The sequence below is a fragment of the Typopeltis vanoorti genome, chromosome 9 (genome assembly GCF_054136105.1).
Source record: "Typopeltis vanoorti isolate ZY-2024b chromosome 9, IOZ_Tvanoo_1.0, whole genome shotgun sequence".
NCBI lineage: Eukaryota > Metazoa > Arthropoda > Arachnida > Uropygi > Thelyphonidae > Typopeltis > Typopeltis vanoorti.
The window spans coordinates 109,719,788-109,737,786 of NC_143557.1; the positions used below are offsets into that span (position 1 = coordinate 109,719,788).

General features: G+C 34.5%; 1 protein-coding gene across 1 annotated transcript in view; it reads left to right on the plus strand.

The window, feature by feature from the left end:
• The first annotated feature begins 2,171 nt into the window (after nt 1-2,171).
• Nucleotides 2,172-17,999, plus strand: part of LOC150103417 (ribosome biogenesis protein bop1) — a 128,496-nt gene continuing 112,668 nt past the window's right edge. Inside the window, exons 1-4 of the mRNA XM_090398153.1 lie at nt 2,172-2,255; nt 7,056-7,166; nt 9,956-10,123; nt 12,853-13,004. Of these exons, the coding sequence (XP_090254279.1) occupies nt 2,253-2,255; nt 7,056-7,166; nt 9,956-10,123; nt 12,853-13,004 (434 nt within the window). The 5' untranslated portion in view covers nt 2,172-2,252. The remainder of the gene's footprint in view (nt 2,256-7,055; nt 7,167-9,955; nt 10,124-12,852; nt 13,005-17,999) is intronic.

Below are 17,999 nucleotides of genomic sequence, written 5' to 3' on the forward strand. Positions count from 1 at the left end.
TGCAAGAAATTTTACAGGTTATTACAGAATATCCGAAGCCAAGATAACAAGTTTCTAAAGAACATCAGCCACTAGTTTGAAGTACTGGCAAACTTGTGCTCCATGTTTGGAGCAAGCTTACAGGTCAGAATATTCTGCTATCCACTTGGAGTGGAATCATTAACTTGATTCATCAATCACTTAATGATCAAACACATCTGGATAAAACATTTTAAACAACACATTAAATGACACTACTTCCTCTTTTGGTATCGCTTCTCTCAACATAAGAGAGCATCGCTTTTCACTTACACGAGAGTAGGAGTGAAAATGAATGGTGGCATTAAACTGTAAACGATATTTCTATCACTATAAATTGTAGTCTGTGTTATTACCAACCCACTAAACTTAGGGATATGCCATCCAAAGTACACAAGTGCAAACCGTTACCCGCTCCATCGAAGTTAAGTTGCTTCTCCTAAGAGATTTGCTCCATCTGGTAAACGTCAAGAAATATTCGACGGCTTTACTTTCCACAGACTTGAACCTATCATTTGACTGGGTACCCATTTCTCTTTGACCTACTTTAGAAAGTCAGTCAGATTCAATATTTTCTCCTCTCTAATTCAAGCAGAGCCCTAGCCAATCGAATCTCGGACTTCCCTCGCAAATTATCTCCTAATACGCACGCTCTAGTGGGATAACTTGAACTAAGCAGTGTGCGCGTTGTCCACGAGATAGAGATAACCATCACTACACTACGCCCACAGATGCGAAACCCTTGGCCACTTCAGCGCATGTCAGAATCTATTCTGATAGGGTAATCATTCCGTATTGAGGGAGGAGTTGTTTATTATTACACTTCGGAAAATTAACTTCTCTTTTATGAATATTGTAGTTTATAAAGTGATAACTATTTTGCTTGTATAACAGTTGGAAAATTTTACGTATAAAGCAGTGATATCTTATATTGGTGACCAATTCGTGCATCACATTTTTTTCTCCTCTTCAACATGAATTGACTCTTCTTGGCACCGAGCTAACTGAGGTTCTCGTATCTGTGGCCGGACAGTCCTTTACATTACATGTACGCACGTTGGTTGCACCGAAATTTTTTACTAACTGACAGATTACAGAAAATGAATGTGAACCTGATGTCTATGGTTTATGTACTAAAAAAAAATCGGCTACCGCCTTTTTATTTCCGTATATATAGGGAGTAGGCAAGGCGGTTTTTAGCCCTATCTAACTTTTGGATAATGAGTGGGCAGTTCAATCTCCACTGGTACCCAATCAGAGATAGCTGGCCCAAGGCTATCACTAATTAAGCTGCACGCAGCGAAGAGTGACGGCTCAACAAGTGCCGCCATCTAGTGGTCCCTAACCCTAACACTCGTATTTAATGTCTGAAATAATGTGGGTTCTACGGTCGATTTTCTTGAGTTTAAGAGACGAAAAACCGGAGTTTCCGGGAGGAAAAACCCGCTTGCCCATGCCAGAGATCGACAAACTCGGGAACCGGTCGAAGAAAAAGGTTTAGAAAAATTTCCTCCAGTCGCTGACTAGACTCGAAATCAAGTCTTTCTTCGTGCGGCCAAGCGCAGTGATGTTCAAATGCCACATACTTTAAGTGGTTAATGGGTACATTACATTAATATAGTATTTTTCTATAGAGTCTTTAATGTTAAGTTTTCGTTTCTTTGATTTGATTCATTTTTCTATCTTTTGGAAACCATTTAAGAAAGTATGATTATAATTTTCTTTCAAGATCAAATCAATGTTATTTTGATCCGTTGTAGCAGGGGCGCCTAAACTGCGTGGGGAACATAGGCCGGTGCCTGCTTTGCCTATTGGTAATCCGGCACTGCCTTCAATGAGGCTACGATAACAGCTCTACTGCTCAACAGATTGCTTTCAGATCCAATTAACATTCGAAGAGGGTTCAAGCAAGTGGTTCTTTTAGTACTCTTCGTTTTGCACTACGTTTGCCCTTTGTACAGGCAATTAACAGCTCTGGTGCCATAAGAGAGATTGTATTCCAGCTCACCAGTAACTTATGTGGATGACATGACTTATTATTATTATTATTATTATTATTATTATTATTATTATTATTTTAAAACTTATTGTTACCTTCCTGATCCCTGGTGGTGAAATTGAGAAATGGTTTTGTTTCATCTGTAGTTTATCGTGGGGACTGCGTAGAAACACGTGTTAGGTAGTCTATGTGTGTGTGTTTTGTCGATCTCTGAAATTAGTTTTCATTTCAATTTATGGTAAATATTTTTTCTTTATTACTAGTTATTTAAACCCAGAGTATAATTTTTTTTTTGGGGATCTTATTTTAACTGTAGAACCGAGTTTTCATATATCGGTTTTCCATAAGTCCTTTTATAAAGAAAAGTTATTTGGCAAAGTTCGAAATATTTAAGAAAAGTGCTAAGTGTTGTTTTCTGCTTTAAAGTTTAATATTGTTATGATTTGTTACGACTGGTATGTGTATATCGGGTGCCGCACACTGTACTGGACTGTATATTGGTAGCCATCTTGACAACGTTGTCTTTCGTGATTAGTGCTATAATGATAGTTCATTCTTGGTTAAATTTTTCCATATTTCATTGAGAAAGTGGTAAAGGCCTAGAATCAATTTAGTCATCTTATTAAAAATTGACGCGTTTGATGTCACGCTGCCCTGTTACGTTAGGGCTTACTGACGAACAAAAATATATATGTTACCGCTAAAGCTGGAATGCACATTACCTGGCTAATCTGCAGATTAACTGATTTGCTCCGTTAACCTGCTGAATCAAGAGTTTTCCGCATTTTACCTAGGTAATGTGCACATTAACGGCTTCCGTATCGTTAAAGTTCAAAAGTTTGTTTCTCTCATTTCCTTTCCCTACTCCTTCCCCCTTCTCCCTCAACTTTTAGTTTCGTTTCGTCAGTGTCTTGTCGTCGCCGGTTGTTTTTATTTCTCATAATTTGCGTCGGCTGCTAGTGCGTAGCATAGCTAATTCTGTTTTCAAATTCGTTTCTGCCTGTTTGCGCGTGAATTTGTGTCGTGATTTTTTTAAAGCAGATAAATTTAGCTCCTATTATGCAAGCAAGCACCGAATTGGTGAGTAAAATGAAGAAAAGATTCTTCGCAAACCTCTTTAGCGAAGATTCAAAATATAATAGTGTTTTAATGACAAAACGAAAGTATGATTCCATAATTGAAGATGTAAAGCGAATAAAAGTTTCCAAGAAGAAAGAATCATTTCGAGATTATCGAATAATTCAAAGGTATGATGTGTTAACTGTACAAGGCTGTGAAAAACTCATTGAGCCGTTGTCAGATGCGCGAGAAAGTGTGAAAAAGTTTGTCCATGCCGAAGAATTGTTTGACATATTGTATTCTACTCATTTGTCAATTGGCCACGGTGGAAGAGACAGAATGATCAAGCAATTAAATACACTTTATAAAAACATAACCCAAGCCCAAATAAAAATGTTTTTGGATTTATGCGAACCTTGTCAACAAAAACAAAAAAGTGCGAAAAAAGGGATTGTTGTAAAGCCGATTATTTCATCACATTTCAATAGCAGATGCCAGGTGGATCTCATCGATTACCAATCTCAACCAGATGGAAAGTTTAAGTTTTGCCAGGTGGATCTCATCGATTACCAATCTCAACCAGATGGAAAGTTTAAGTTTCTTCTCGTATACCAAGACCACTTAACAAAATTTGTTGTATTGAAGCCGCTGACATCAAAACGGGTGGATGAAGTAGCCTATAACTTGTTTGATATTTTTCTCCTTTTTGGTGCTCCAAGTATTTTGCATTCTGATAACGGACGCGAATTTTGTAATAAAATCTTAGAATGTGTAACACAGTTGTGGCCAGAAATTAAAATGGTTAATGGCAAACCTAGACACAGCCGAAGTCAAGGAAGTGTAGAACGAGCGAATCAAGACATTGAAAACATGCTCACTACTTGGATGGCTGATAACCAAACTAACAAGTGGAGTGAGGGCGTACGATTTGTACAATTCATGAAGAATCGTGCCTATCATTCTGCAATTAAGAGAAGTCCATACGAAGCCATGTTCGGTTGTCCCGCAAAAGTGGAATTGTCTTCTTCTATTATACCACAAAGTGTATTACATTCGATAAATACTGAAGAAGACCTTGAAAAATTAGAAGATTCACAAGAAACTGTGATTATGGGATCACAGTCAAATCTTATTCAAGAGGACATTCCCTTATCCCCTGCTTCTACAGAATCACCTATAGAAATACAAGAATTTATCGATAGTAATCTTAAACTGCCTTCTATACCATTGATTGAGGATACAGTTATGAAGAATATTCAGTTACCTTGCACCTCCAAGGAATCACCTCTGCATGTTGAAGAAGTCATCACTGAGTTACCCTCAACTTCAACAGAATCGCCATCACAGTTTCATACAGAGTCTGTAAAGAGGACTATACAAGAAATGGTCTGTATTGTTTGCTCAAAAGCAGCATCAGGTGCTCACAAGTGTAAATCGTGTGACATGTTTGTTCACGTAATTTGTGGTGAAATAGATCCTAAAGAGGAAGGGTATGGTAAGAATGTATTGTGCAACATCTGTAAAAAGAATATGGATCAGAAAATACAGCGTGATGAAGCCAAGAAAGGTTTAGAAAAGCAAGTAAAGAAAATGTTAGCAGTTTCTAATGCAAAGCACCCAAATGTTGATGAAGGTGTCACTGTGAGAATTAACGTACCGGAAGTAGACAGACCAAAAACTGATGCCCGCTCGATTTTAGCTGTGGTTCTTTGTAAAACAGAGGATGGCTTTTATAAACTTGGTACTAAAACGGGTATTTTAAAACAATTGTATGCGAAATCTGAATTCAGTGTTTGCAAAGAGAGATTTTTAACGAAAGAAGATGTCCCTGCTGTAGAAATATCTTTACATCAAACAGCAATAAAACAATCCCTTGGTACTGGGCAGGGTTTCAGAAAATGTGACTGTAAATCTAAATGTACCACAAATAGGTGTGCTTGTCGCAAAAACCAATTGCTATGTAATTCAAAGTGTCACCAATCTTTAGATTGCACTAATAAGTAAACATAATTTTATCATGTTTTGCAAATTCATTTCCTTGATTGTAATAATATTTTAAACCATTTGATTCTTTGTATTATAGTTTTTTAATTGCTGTTGTTCCAGCAAAGATCTTATTTTCACTTTAACGAGTGCCTAGTAGGTAATGTGCAGATTATCTAGGTAATTTGCAGATTACCCTAGGTAATTTGAGAAATGAAACAATTTTCAGCACGTTAACGGATCACCCTAGTTAATCTGCACAATACCTAGATAATCTGAAGAATAACTGATTTCTGCACTTTAGCGGTAACATATATACCAACGAGATAAATACTTTGCTAGAGATCTTTTATTTATTTTTTTCTGTACAGGACAATGACAAGATCATTAGTTATAAGAGTAGTGTGGTTATTAAAGTGACCTGTTACATACAATGCTTGAAATAATAATAATAATAAAAGGTTAAATCGGAAGGAACTATTTGCATTTGGCATGCGGATGTGTGCTCATAAGATTGGGGGAAAGAACAAAGTGAAGAACTGACAAAACGTTTAGTAACTGCTGAATACCACCATTTCATAAATGCCCAATTGCTACGTGTTTCCGCATTCTGGTAATCTTTGGATGATGAATGAATTTCACTTCCGATTCTGTGATAGTGAACCTGGATGTTTGATTTGAAAAGATCCACAAGCTTATAGCAGGAGTTACAAGATGAGTGCCATCTAACAGATTGACTTTATTCGTTGCACAGTGTGACGCCACTACTACCTTGTGTATTACTGACAAGTGGCATGTAACCCTTTGCTCACCATATTGAATGTAGTGTAGGTTTACATTTCATGGATGGGATTGACATAAGTTCAGTGCTGCACACTACATTGGTAGGCTGCATTAGACTTATTGGAATACAATCTTCAGTGGGATTAGCAGACAACTTCCAGACTACCTTTTCATTCCTTTGAACTAAAATCGAGTAGCTATGGTTACACTGGGATTAGGAACTGACACTGGACTCTTGAGGAGCATAAAATGGCAGCTTAGTTCCTGTTGTTCCTTGTTAATGGTTGGACCAGCATACGATGACAGCATCACGAATCTCTGATTATTGATGAATTCCATAGCTTGATTATTGCTGTGAGTTAGATGTCTCCCTTCATACTTGCAATTTATCCATTTTATAGTGATTACTTCCTGCAGGATAATGCATTGTATCACAAGGCTCAGAATGTTTTGCAGTAAGTCCAAGAATATGATGTATTAAAATTCAGACATCCCAAAAATTAAAAAAAAAAAAAAAATTGAATTTAATGTTAGCTTGTTATAAAAGACATTCAATTAAACTGCGTAAACATATGTGCTGTTTTGTATCACAAGGCACCATTGTAACATTATCTGTAGATAAGGCACTTTCTAGGAGTCTGTTTCTCCAGCTCTTGTGTATATATATATATATATATATATATATATATATGACTAAGGTTAATCGCCTTCCATTATACCAGGAATTACTTGGTGCAGTCTTTTGCTTGAAAGGCGATAAACAATCCTTATAAAGGCTGGGAGACTCATTAATATATACACGTGTTTGCAAAAAAGAAAAAACTCAAGATGTTCATGATTAAAATTAATCATTAATAGTTAAAATTGGAAATCTAACAATTAATAGAATGATTAGTAAGAATATTGTTAATAGAAAACTATAAATTATGTTTTGATTAATTTTTGTAACGCAGTTTTGTGAATTATGTACTATAATGTTCAGTGCAACATTTATATACTTTATATTCTGAAAAATGTTTATTATTATTATTGTTTAGTATACTGGACAGCATACTAAACAACAACAAATAAAAAAACCTAAGAACATTTTTGTGAATTGTATATTGTACAGAATACTCATTCAGTTTAGTGAAAACTCGGTATATAATTAATTTTTGTAGTAATTTCTTGTAAAGTGTTGATATATACAGTCTATAATTTTATTTATGATTAGGACTTACAAATGGCAAAAGAAACCAGTCACAGTGAAGCAGATTCTGACTCAAGCGTGTATTCTGATCTAGAAGAAAATGAAGATGAGAGTAGTGAATCTGATAATGAAGAAGTATTATTTAGAAATGAATAGTGTTAATTTCTAAAATTATTAACCTTACATCTTAATCATTAAATTTTCATTTGAATTTAAGATCATTTGATTAAATATTGAAGTAATTCAAAAATTGAATTCTTAATATTACAGTGTTATATGGATTAACAGGAAAAACTGTGCATTAATCAAATTTATTTTTCTGATAATATAAGGCAGGTATATCAAAGCAAGATGAAAAACAAAGCAAATAACTTGCAAAATAAGTGGGATATCTGAATTTTAATACAGATATCCTACAGTATATTCTGTTTATATGTAGATACTGGTTTGATTAACTTAATTTTTAAAAATTTTTCTCTTTATATATAACATATACTATTATTTATACATAAACATATACATATACTCTTTATTACTATTTATTATCACCTTGATAATAAATAGTAATAAAGTCTTGATGTAAAATAATTGAGTATTGTTTGGCTTGGCACAAAATGATCTTAGCTGTCCTTGCACCAGCAAACTCCTAATCAATCAACCAACCAACCAGCATTGCCAGTAACTTTTGATAGGTTCTTTTCCTCAACTGTCTCTTTAGCTTCTTGAGTCCATGCGTACCCCGGGGGGGGGTACGCGAGTCGAAACGTGGGGATACGTCAAAAAAAAGTTTTATGTTGATAGGAAAAAAATTAAGTAATTAATTAAAGAATATTACTTTCTTTCATCGATGGAACACGTTCAAAGAATGAAAACAGAAAGATTACCAAAACAAGCCTTAAAGTACAAGCCATTAGGAAAAAGAAAACCAGGAGGTCCTCTTAAATGATTCAATGATGACTTATAAAACCGGAACAGGCCATGCTAGACCTAAATCCTTGATACGCATGATGATGATGATGACTTTCTTTCATCAATTAAACATATATCTAATATAGACATATGTTATAAAGATCCTGTAAACTTAAATTTGCAAGTAGCGCACATTGGGTGCGACTTTGCACACATAATTGTCCGTGGCAAAACTGTCATGTTTTTTAAAACTAGGAAGTAAATCTCTTACTTCTTATCATTCCCATTGTTTGTAGAGCACCCTAATGTTGACAAGCCCAACTAGAGAAGGAAAATTGCTTAGTTATCCTGCTATCTACAGATGACACCAGAGTCGTATTAATTATTTGACTATTAGTAGTAAGTTTAACGATTTTTTAGTATATATTGTTTCTGTGCTCACTTGCCTTAGTATCCCATAATGCAAAGCACATGTCCTTACAGACATGTATAATGCTATGCATTATGGGAAAGATCCCTACACAGACCAGTTTTGACCTTTCTTGAGGTCTCGTCAGTGGGAGCTTGACCCAGAAGAGATATCAAGGGTGAACTAAAGCAGAAATCATATTTCCATATACAAGTAGCAAAAAGGTGTCACACCTTGTTACTAAAATACTCTAGATTAGAGATAGATGTGTACTTTACATTATGGAATATAAGGCAAGTGATGTGAAGTCAATAGCCTCTATATACGAGTTGCACAGTCGTGAAGTTACTTCATGCACAAGCTTTGATTGCTTACACTTGGATAAAGGATTAAACCAAGAATATAATTTCTTGGCATCTTTAATTTATAGTATAACCAAGTGGAAAAACTTTCAACAATATATATCACTGATGTTTGTATCGATGGCTTGAATGTTGGTGACATGGATGTTGAAATTGTTTTTAATGGAAGAAATTTTGATGTTAATGTGTCTTTGCCATGTGGCCAAATGGAGAACACATTAATGTATCTTAGCGAGATAGAAGGTTTGAGAATGGTAGTATTGAGAGCATGTTTTTCAAAATGCTCCATGTAGAAATTGGCTAAAGAAAGAGCCCATGGCTGTACCTGCTATCTGTTTATATATGATGTCCTTTCAAGTGAAATAACTGGTATGGATGGCAAAATTGAAGAGATCAGTAATGTTAGAGGGCATTGAAACTCACCATGATATCAGTGTTACCTGAAACTAATTGGATTAACAACTTGAAGCAAATCGAATTTGTTATATTAGATGAAGTATAGCCAGTAAGAAGGGTGGGGGGGGGTTACAGATTTAGTTAACTGTTTGGCTATTTTAAAAGGGGAGTGAGTCAGTAGCATCTATATGGGGGCACAGAGGTTATTGGGTTTTATGAAGTTTAGACAAACTGTTATTTTCTTTTGCTGTAGTGAACTGGATTCTGGAGTATGACTGGCTGTTAAAGTGAAGGAAGAGAGCAGGAACTGAAAGGCTTAAGTTTGTAAACTGATTCAGGTGCCCAAGATGTGACAATTTTAAGAATTTTTTTAATGTTTTTTTCTGGGAATTGTGGGATCAGGTTATAATCTAGCAACTTATAAATGGTGTAGTCTCTGGCCAACATACTTTCCAGTTATAATCTGGTATAGAGGACCACAGACCACAGTTGTACATTACCCTTGTTGGTCTAGCTATTATATTTTTTCCTTTACATAACTTACGGAAAGAAAGAGTTAGCTGTTGTAGAGATTTCTTTTATATTGCAAAGCTCACATCACAATGTTTTATTATTATTTTTTTTTTCTCTGATGTCTTTTAACTCCATGGAGGACCAGAATAATAATAATAAAAGTAAAATTTTTTATTATTAAATATATATCAATGAAAATATTGTGATGAGGGTTTATTTTGCTTCATGGTTTTCAAAAGCATCAAAGTTTTCATTTTTAAACATGAAAATCATTTAGATGAAAAGTTATTTTTCTTCACTTCACCTTACCAGATGTAATGCTCTTTTACTTTCAGGATTCCTCAAATCAAGCTCTCCTGATACAGGAGAATAACAAAATAAATAATGCTTCAAATGCAACTACAATTAAACAGGAACAAGAAATGTCATCCTCTTTAAAAACTGAGGAACTTGGAGAAGATAGAATCGAAGATGAATATCATGTCGATTCTTCTGATGAAGAGGTACTATTTTTTATACTTGTTAAAAAAATTATTTGCAGATTTTATTTATTTACTTGTTTATTTTTTTTGTTTATCTTGCTTTGTGGTCAGATGGGATAATTCACGATTCTACAGTTGGACATGAAGCATTGAACAGTATTACCATGTTTCAAACACTTTAAATGTTAAGATTTATTCAGCTTCTGTGGCTGTTTTTTGCTAAAATATTTTGTCTTCAAATTATGAAAAATGCTCACCCACAAAATGGGATTAAATATTAGATTAGTGCACTGAATTGAAGATTGACTGTCTGATAGCTGCTATGCTTCAAGGGTCTGTTTTAGGACTACTGCTGTTTAACCTTTATGTTAATGATATTGGAGAATGTTTGAATGGATATATTCAGTTTGTGGATGGTGAAGAATTGGGAAGAACTGCGAGAGTAGAGTAGATGTTGTCGCTTTACAAGAGGACTTGAATGGGCACAGGAGTGGGGTTAACAGTTCACTGTTGCACACTGTAAGGTTTTAAAATTTGGAAAACAGAGATTGGAAGTAGAGTATACACATGGTGGTGGGAATATATTGGAGGAAGTGGATGAAATAAGAGAGCAGGGGTGATAGTGATCTAAAATTTAGAGGACATTGCTAAAATTGTGAGGACAGCACAATGAATTCTGGCAGTGATGCAGAGGACACTGCTTTGTAGAAATAAGGTGATTCTGGTTACATTGTTATACTTTGCCATCACTTTGAACTCTGTCATTAGCAGCAGTTAACTTGTTTTTATATCACACCATCTTCCTTATATGTTCTTCATTTCTAACTGCTGACTTACAGCCTAAGTGTAAGATATCAATCTGTGTGATGGTCCATTTATATTACATATAACTATTTTATTTTGAACAGGTTTTCTTTGACACCTTTATCGTATTCTTATTTTTATAATGGATACTATGAGAGTTACCCCAGTCATCTGGAATTTTACCATCTGACCATGTGCAAATTATGCCATGTAGCCACTAAAATTTTTATGCTTCCATATTTGAGTATATCTGTTTGAATATCATATATTGCAGCTGCCTTTCCACATTTCAGGATTTGGAAGATTTTTCTATCTTAAGCATTGGTACATTCTCTTGAGCTGCATGCTTTAATGTTTTCTTTCTCTTATGACTGATTCTAATTTGGGTATAATATCAAATATTTCTTTATATAGACAATCTGGACATGTTTGTTAAACAGTAGTAACAGTTTGCATTGTTTCCTTATGTATTGTATTGCATTATGTATCTATTAGTATTGTAATAACATTACATTACTAATGGAGTATGACCAGTGGTGAGCTATGAAAATTTTAACGAAGGGCTCACATTGTCGAGCAAAAATAAAAAGGCCTAACTTAGCCCTTATAATACTTATATTGCGACTTTGTAGAGCTTCTGACAGATATGACAATTCGTGTAGGATATCAATTATTAATGCTAGATCTTTTAAAAATTCCAAATTGAAAAGTCGTTTTAAAAAGCCTTTATATTTATTGTTCGATGCAAAATGCTTGCATAAGACTGGGTAATTTCTCCACAAAGCAAGAGCCATTCGTAAAGCTGCCCATTGTGGTCCAAACACACAGCCGATCTTTAAAATTCCTATACCAAGGTCTTTTGCAATCATATTTAATTCTCGTGGATTTTTTGGTGATTGATGATAAAAAAGCATATAATTTATCCATAAATATTTCAAAATGATTTATTTAATGTTTTTTTTTTTATCGAATCGTGTAAGGCTAAGTGTAAACGATGAGCGCAATGCCAAATCACAACGTTGGGAAATTTTTGTAGAAGTTTGATTGCAACACCTGATTTATTTCCTAACATTACACTAGCTCCATCAGAACAAAATGCAATGATATGATTTTTTATATAGTTATCAGAAAATCCATATGAATTTAAAGTAGATTATAGTAGCATGTATACATTACATGGTGGTATTTTCTAGTATTACAAGATTATTAAATAAGAAGAACAAGGAGGCTCGTCAAATTTCAGAAAAATTTAATGCGAGCCCACTTATAGCTCACCACTGAGTATGACATTCCTTAGAAGCTATTACTTGAATGCTTTTGTTGTTGCTTTGGCTTATTTATTATGTTTTTATTAGCTGTCAGACTGGTTTGCTTATTTTGCAAAAAGAAAAGTGTGAGTCCTTTAAAGAAAAACCTTGCTGCTGCATACCTTAACTTTTCTTGAAAAAAAAGCCTAGATTATTTGCAATCAGGTGATAGTGGTATTAAAAAAAATTATGATAAAATATAATAAAAAAAAAACACTTAATCAATCCATGGAAATGCCATTGTTAGGAGTAGAATTAGTAGCCAGAAATAGAATAACATATTATTAAATAAAAGATCTTGTAAATCTTGCATTTGTTGCAAGAACAGTTACTATGACAAATCAATAATTGCTATCACTCATCAGAGTTTTTTTATATCTGCATAAATTAATTATCTGAGCTTCTAAATTCTGAAGTGTCATTTGTTTTCACTTCTGCTAAGTATTATAATAGAAATTGGTTCTACCTTAAAAATAAAATACAAATTTATATATATTTCTTTTAGTAACCTCATTAATGTAGAATTGCCATTAAATATTAGAGCATGTTAATATGGTGTATATTTCTTGTACTTGTATAATTTTTCAGTATTTGTATTCAATATTTTATTTATTTGTTTATTTATTTTTTAATTTTAAGGATTTAAGAAATACTGTAGGTGATATTCCAATGAAGTGGTATGATGATTTTTCTCATATTGGTTATGATTTAGAGGGAAAGAAAATAATGAAACCTGTCAAAGGTGATGAATTAGATGAGTTTTTAAAGAAAGAAACAGATCCTAATTATTGGTAAGTATTAAGATTTAATACATTTCAAATTGTTTTCCATAACTAGCATAATGAATGCTTTTATAACTTTGTCATAAATATGTATAGCAAACATGACTGAGTTACATTTAGAATTTATAGTATGAAAATTGTGAATCATGTCATTGTTTAATGGAGGAAACACATCTAAAGGAAATGCTTAACTAAGTTCATTTAGCTAATTAGATGACTAATAATATTATTATTATTATGAAAATAAGTAGATCATGTCCTGATTTCAAAAAAAGATGGGCAAGTTCAGTTAATGATGTAAGAGCATATAGAGGAACAAATTGTGAATCTAATTATATGTTAGTTAAAATTTTAAAATATCTAAATTTAATTTAGATATTCTATAGAATATCAAATGTAGATCAGAAGAAAACTGAAAAGATAAAGAAATGGAACATTGAAGCATTCCAAAATAGAGAAGTAATTGATAAATATCAGAAGAAAATAAAATATAATATTAAAACAATAGAAAAAGGAAAGAATATAGAAGAAAAATGGGACTTAATCCAACAATCATAAATGCAGCTGAAGAAGAAATAGGATGGTATAGGAAAAATAGAAATGAATGGTTTGATGAATATAAGGAAATAATTGAATTGAAAAACAAAGCAAGGAAAAAGTATTTACAAAGGAACACAAGAAATAATAGAGAAGAATAGGAAGAGAAAAGAAAGCAAATAAATTTTGTAAAAAGAGAAAGAAAGAAATGATGGGAAAGAAAGTGGAACAAATTATGCAGTATAATGAGAAAAGAGAAACTGTTTTAATTCTTAATAGAAAATTCTATAAAGAATTAAAACAGTTAGTACATAATTTTGATACACAAAGAGTATGATGTAAGGAATAAAGAAGGAAAAATATTAACTGAGAAATAATTAGTTAAAGAAAGATGCAAGGAATATTTTAAGGAATTATTTATGATGATGGCAGAATAAAATATGAAGATCAAAATAATTGTAGAAATATAGAAGAAAGAATTCAAGAACCAACTTATAAAGAAATAGATGGGATAACAGGAGAACTTATAAAGAATGCAGGTGAAATCTTACGGAAAGAAATTTATCCGATTGATAGTGGGGAGTGAGACATTTTTAATCAGTTTCTTAATTTGATTAAGAAAATTTTTTAATTTTCTTAATCAATTAGATAGTGTATATAATGGCACTATCTAACAGTAGCCATAGTATTCAACACAAAATACGAGGCTAATCTTCTTGAATGGCAGTCAGTCTCAAGTAGAGTGAGTGATGTGGGCTAATATCAGAATGGGGAATTGGACAATGAGACTTATTTGTGCCTATGGTCCCACAGAAGGTTCTACTAAGGTAGAAGTGGAGGAATTTTTTGAGGCTTTAGAAAAAGCAACTGACACAATGAAAAAGGAAAAGTTGGTCCTTGTTGGGGATCTAAATAGCAGAGTAGGAAATGATTGTGAGACATACAAAAATATTTTGGGAAATTTGGAAAAAAGAGCAAAGCTAATAATAATGGCAAATATCTGTTGGATTTCTGCCCAGGACACGGACTGGTTATTTCTAACACCATGTTCCAACATAAAAATGTGCACAAATTCACATGGAGAAAAGAAGCAAGTAATAAGAAAAGTCTCATTGACTATGTTATTGTTGATAGTGATGTTTTCGTCCTGGTGCAGGACACCACAGTGTACAGAGGATTTGAAATTGGAAGCGATCACTATTTAGACTTGAGCAGGATAAAATTGAATTTCATATTGAAAAGAATAACATGTAAGAAAGTTTTAAAGTGAATAAAAGTTGAGCAGCTCTCAGATGTGAACTGTAGACTAAAATACACAAACATTATCCAAGAAAAAATTAAACAATTTGAGAACAGGAACCGAACCTTGGAGATTCAGTGGCAATCCCCGAAGAAAACACTGATTGATTCAGCCAGAGAGTCATGCGGTGAGGTTGTCTGCAAGAATAAAAAAAATCAGAACTCCATGGTGGAGACAGGAAGTTAAAGAGGCAGTGAAGGAAAAGAAAAAAGCATAGCAAAAGTTCCTGGCAAATAAGTCATCTTTTGCTCTTAGAGAGACAAATGTAAGAAAGCGAAACACTGTGTAAAACTAGCTAAACAAAAGTCATGGGAGGACTTTGGCAAGAACATAGAAAATAAATATGAAGAAGGTGGTAAGATATTCTGGAGTTTGTTGAAGAAGCTTAGAAATGGAGGAAAGAGTGCTATAAAAGGAGTTACAGATGATAAAGGTGACATGAAAAAGGGGAAGAAAAAAGATATCCTTGAAGAAAAGCTTGGTGAAGAACAAGCTGGATTCAGGATCAGATCTTCACTTTATGACAGATAGTTGAGAAAGCATGGGAATATAACAAAGATCTGTATTTAAGTTTTGTCGATCTGGGAAAGGCATATGACAAGGTGCCAAGAGAGAAGCTATTCAATATGTTACAGTTATATGGTGTCAATAGGGCATTATATCAAGCAATACTTAGTCTTTATTTGAGTTGTAAATCTGCAGTTAGTAATTGAAGAAAGTATAGGAAGATGGTTTAATGTTAAATTGGTGTGAGACAAGAATGTACATTATCCCCTCTGTTATTCATTATCTATATGGATCACATTATGAAGGAAAGTGGTATTAAACATGATATCAGAATTGGAGATGTTAATGTCAGCTCTTTGCTTTATGTGGATGATGTTATACTTCTAAATAAATCCGCTACAAGTTTGCACTATTCCCTGATTAAATTGAATAACTGTTGTAATTGATATCTGATGAAGGTCAGCATTAAAAAGACAATGAAAATAGGCAGAATTGTTGAAAATGTCAACTGTGTTGTGAACGGAGAACCTGTGGAACAAGTAAAACATTTCAGCTACTTAGGCATGATTTTTAGTGAAGATGGTAAATTCAATATAAGTAAATTCAATAAGAGTTTTTGGCCATGGTTGGCACTTCCAGACCACAGGTTATAGGTATTAGTGAAACATGGCTGACTGTAGATGATATAACTAGTGGGATTGAATGTGATGGGTATAGTGTGTTCAGGAATGACAGAGAGAATAAAATGGGGGGAGGAGTATTGTTGATGATAGCTGATGAGCTCCAGCCAAGGAGAATAGAAGTTGAATTGCAGGATAGAGAAAAGAGCACATTTGAGGCCATTTGGTGTGAGATTGTGGCTAGCAGAACTAAATATACAATTGGGTGCTGCTATAGACCAGGTGATGAAAAAGATGGTGGTGACAGTATGCACAAGCAAATAGAAGAAATGGGTGGAAGGAGGGTGATTATTATGGGAGATTTCAACTATGGTCGTATTGATTGGAGTGAGGAGAGGACACACGGGAGGAAGGAACTGGATTTTATGCAGTTATTAAGGGATAACTATCTGCGACAGCATGTAATGGAAAATACTAGGGGTCAGAGAGTGCTTGACCTAGTAATTACATCTGAGGATTTGGCTGTAACAAATATGACCACATTGCCACCAATCGGTGAGAGTGATCATAGGGTCTAAACTTGAGAGGTGGCTGAAGGTGTGGAATTTTCAATTAAGACGGGGTACATGTGGAATTATCGGGCTGGAAAGTATGACAAGCTTAGGAGTTTGATTGGTTCAGTGCCATGGCATGTACAACTGCAAGGACTAGAAGTTGATAGTGCATGGGAGGTAGTTAAGAAGTGCTTGCATGAAGCAATGGCTGACTGTATACCTAGAGTCCGAATAATAAATCAAGTAGGGGTTAAATGGATGAATAACACCATTAAGCTTGAGTTGCAAAAAAAGAAACAACTATGGAGGGAATTTAAGGAGAAGGGTGACCGGCAGGCACATGAACGGTATAAAGCACAGGCCAGAAGGGTGACGAGTGTGGTAAGAAAAGCAAAAAAGGATTACGAAAGAACATTGGCCATGCAGGCTAAAGAGAATCCTAAACAGTTTTTTAGATATGTAGCAAGTAAAAGGAAAAATGTACATGGCAGATTGATTTTAAAGAATGCCGATGGTAGGGAGGTAACTGAATCAGTTGAGATAGTTGAGTTACTGAGTGAGCACTTTGCAAAAGTATATCATCCAGGTGGTGACATTGCAGAAACGAATAAACCAGTAGATTATACGGGAATTGTGGTTAATGAAGTGGAGGTGAGTAGTCTATTGCATAACCTCAATGTCAATACATCTGTGGGATTGGATGGTATACCAGCTCGTGTTGTACGAGAAGCAGCTAAAGAATTGTCAGTACCCTTGACCATTTTGTTTAATTTGAGTCTCGGGTCTGGGTTAGTCCCGAGCGGGTGGAAAGAGGGAAAACTAGTTCCACTGCATAAAGGTGGTTCCAAGACTGCTGTAGTAAATTACCGACCGATTAGCATATCAGGAATCATTGTCAAGGTCTTAGAGAAAATAGTCAAGAGGAAAATACAAGATTGGATAGAAGAAAATGGGATACTGTATCGGGGACAGCATGGTTTTGTGAAGGGTAGGTCATGCCTCAGTAACTTGCTCACGTATTATAACACAGTGACGGCGGCTGAACTGGATAAGGGTAATGGGTTTACGGTGATTCTACTGGACCTTGCCAAGGCCTTTGACAGGATTCCACATGGAATTCTAATCAGTAAATTGCAGCATATGGGAATGGACATAGGGTTGGTGAGATGGATAGGAGGGTGGTTGACGGAGAGATATCAGAGAGTGGTTTACTCGGGAGTAGAGTCCACAAGAATGCCTGTGACTAGTGGTGTGCCACAAGGATCTGTTCTTGGACCACTGCTGTTTAATTTGTTCATAAATGATATAGGAAATGATCTGAGAGGAACAGTTCATTTGTTTGCGGATGATGCGAAGTTGGGTAGGGCAATAGTGAATGCAGATGACGTCAAAATTTTGCAGGATGATTTGGATAGATTGGAGGTCTGGGCTAAGGAGAATGGATGTCAGTTTAATGTGGCAAAATGTAAGGTTATGCATTTTGGGG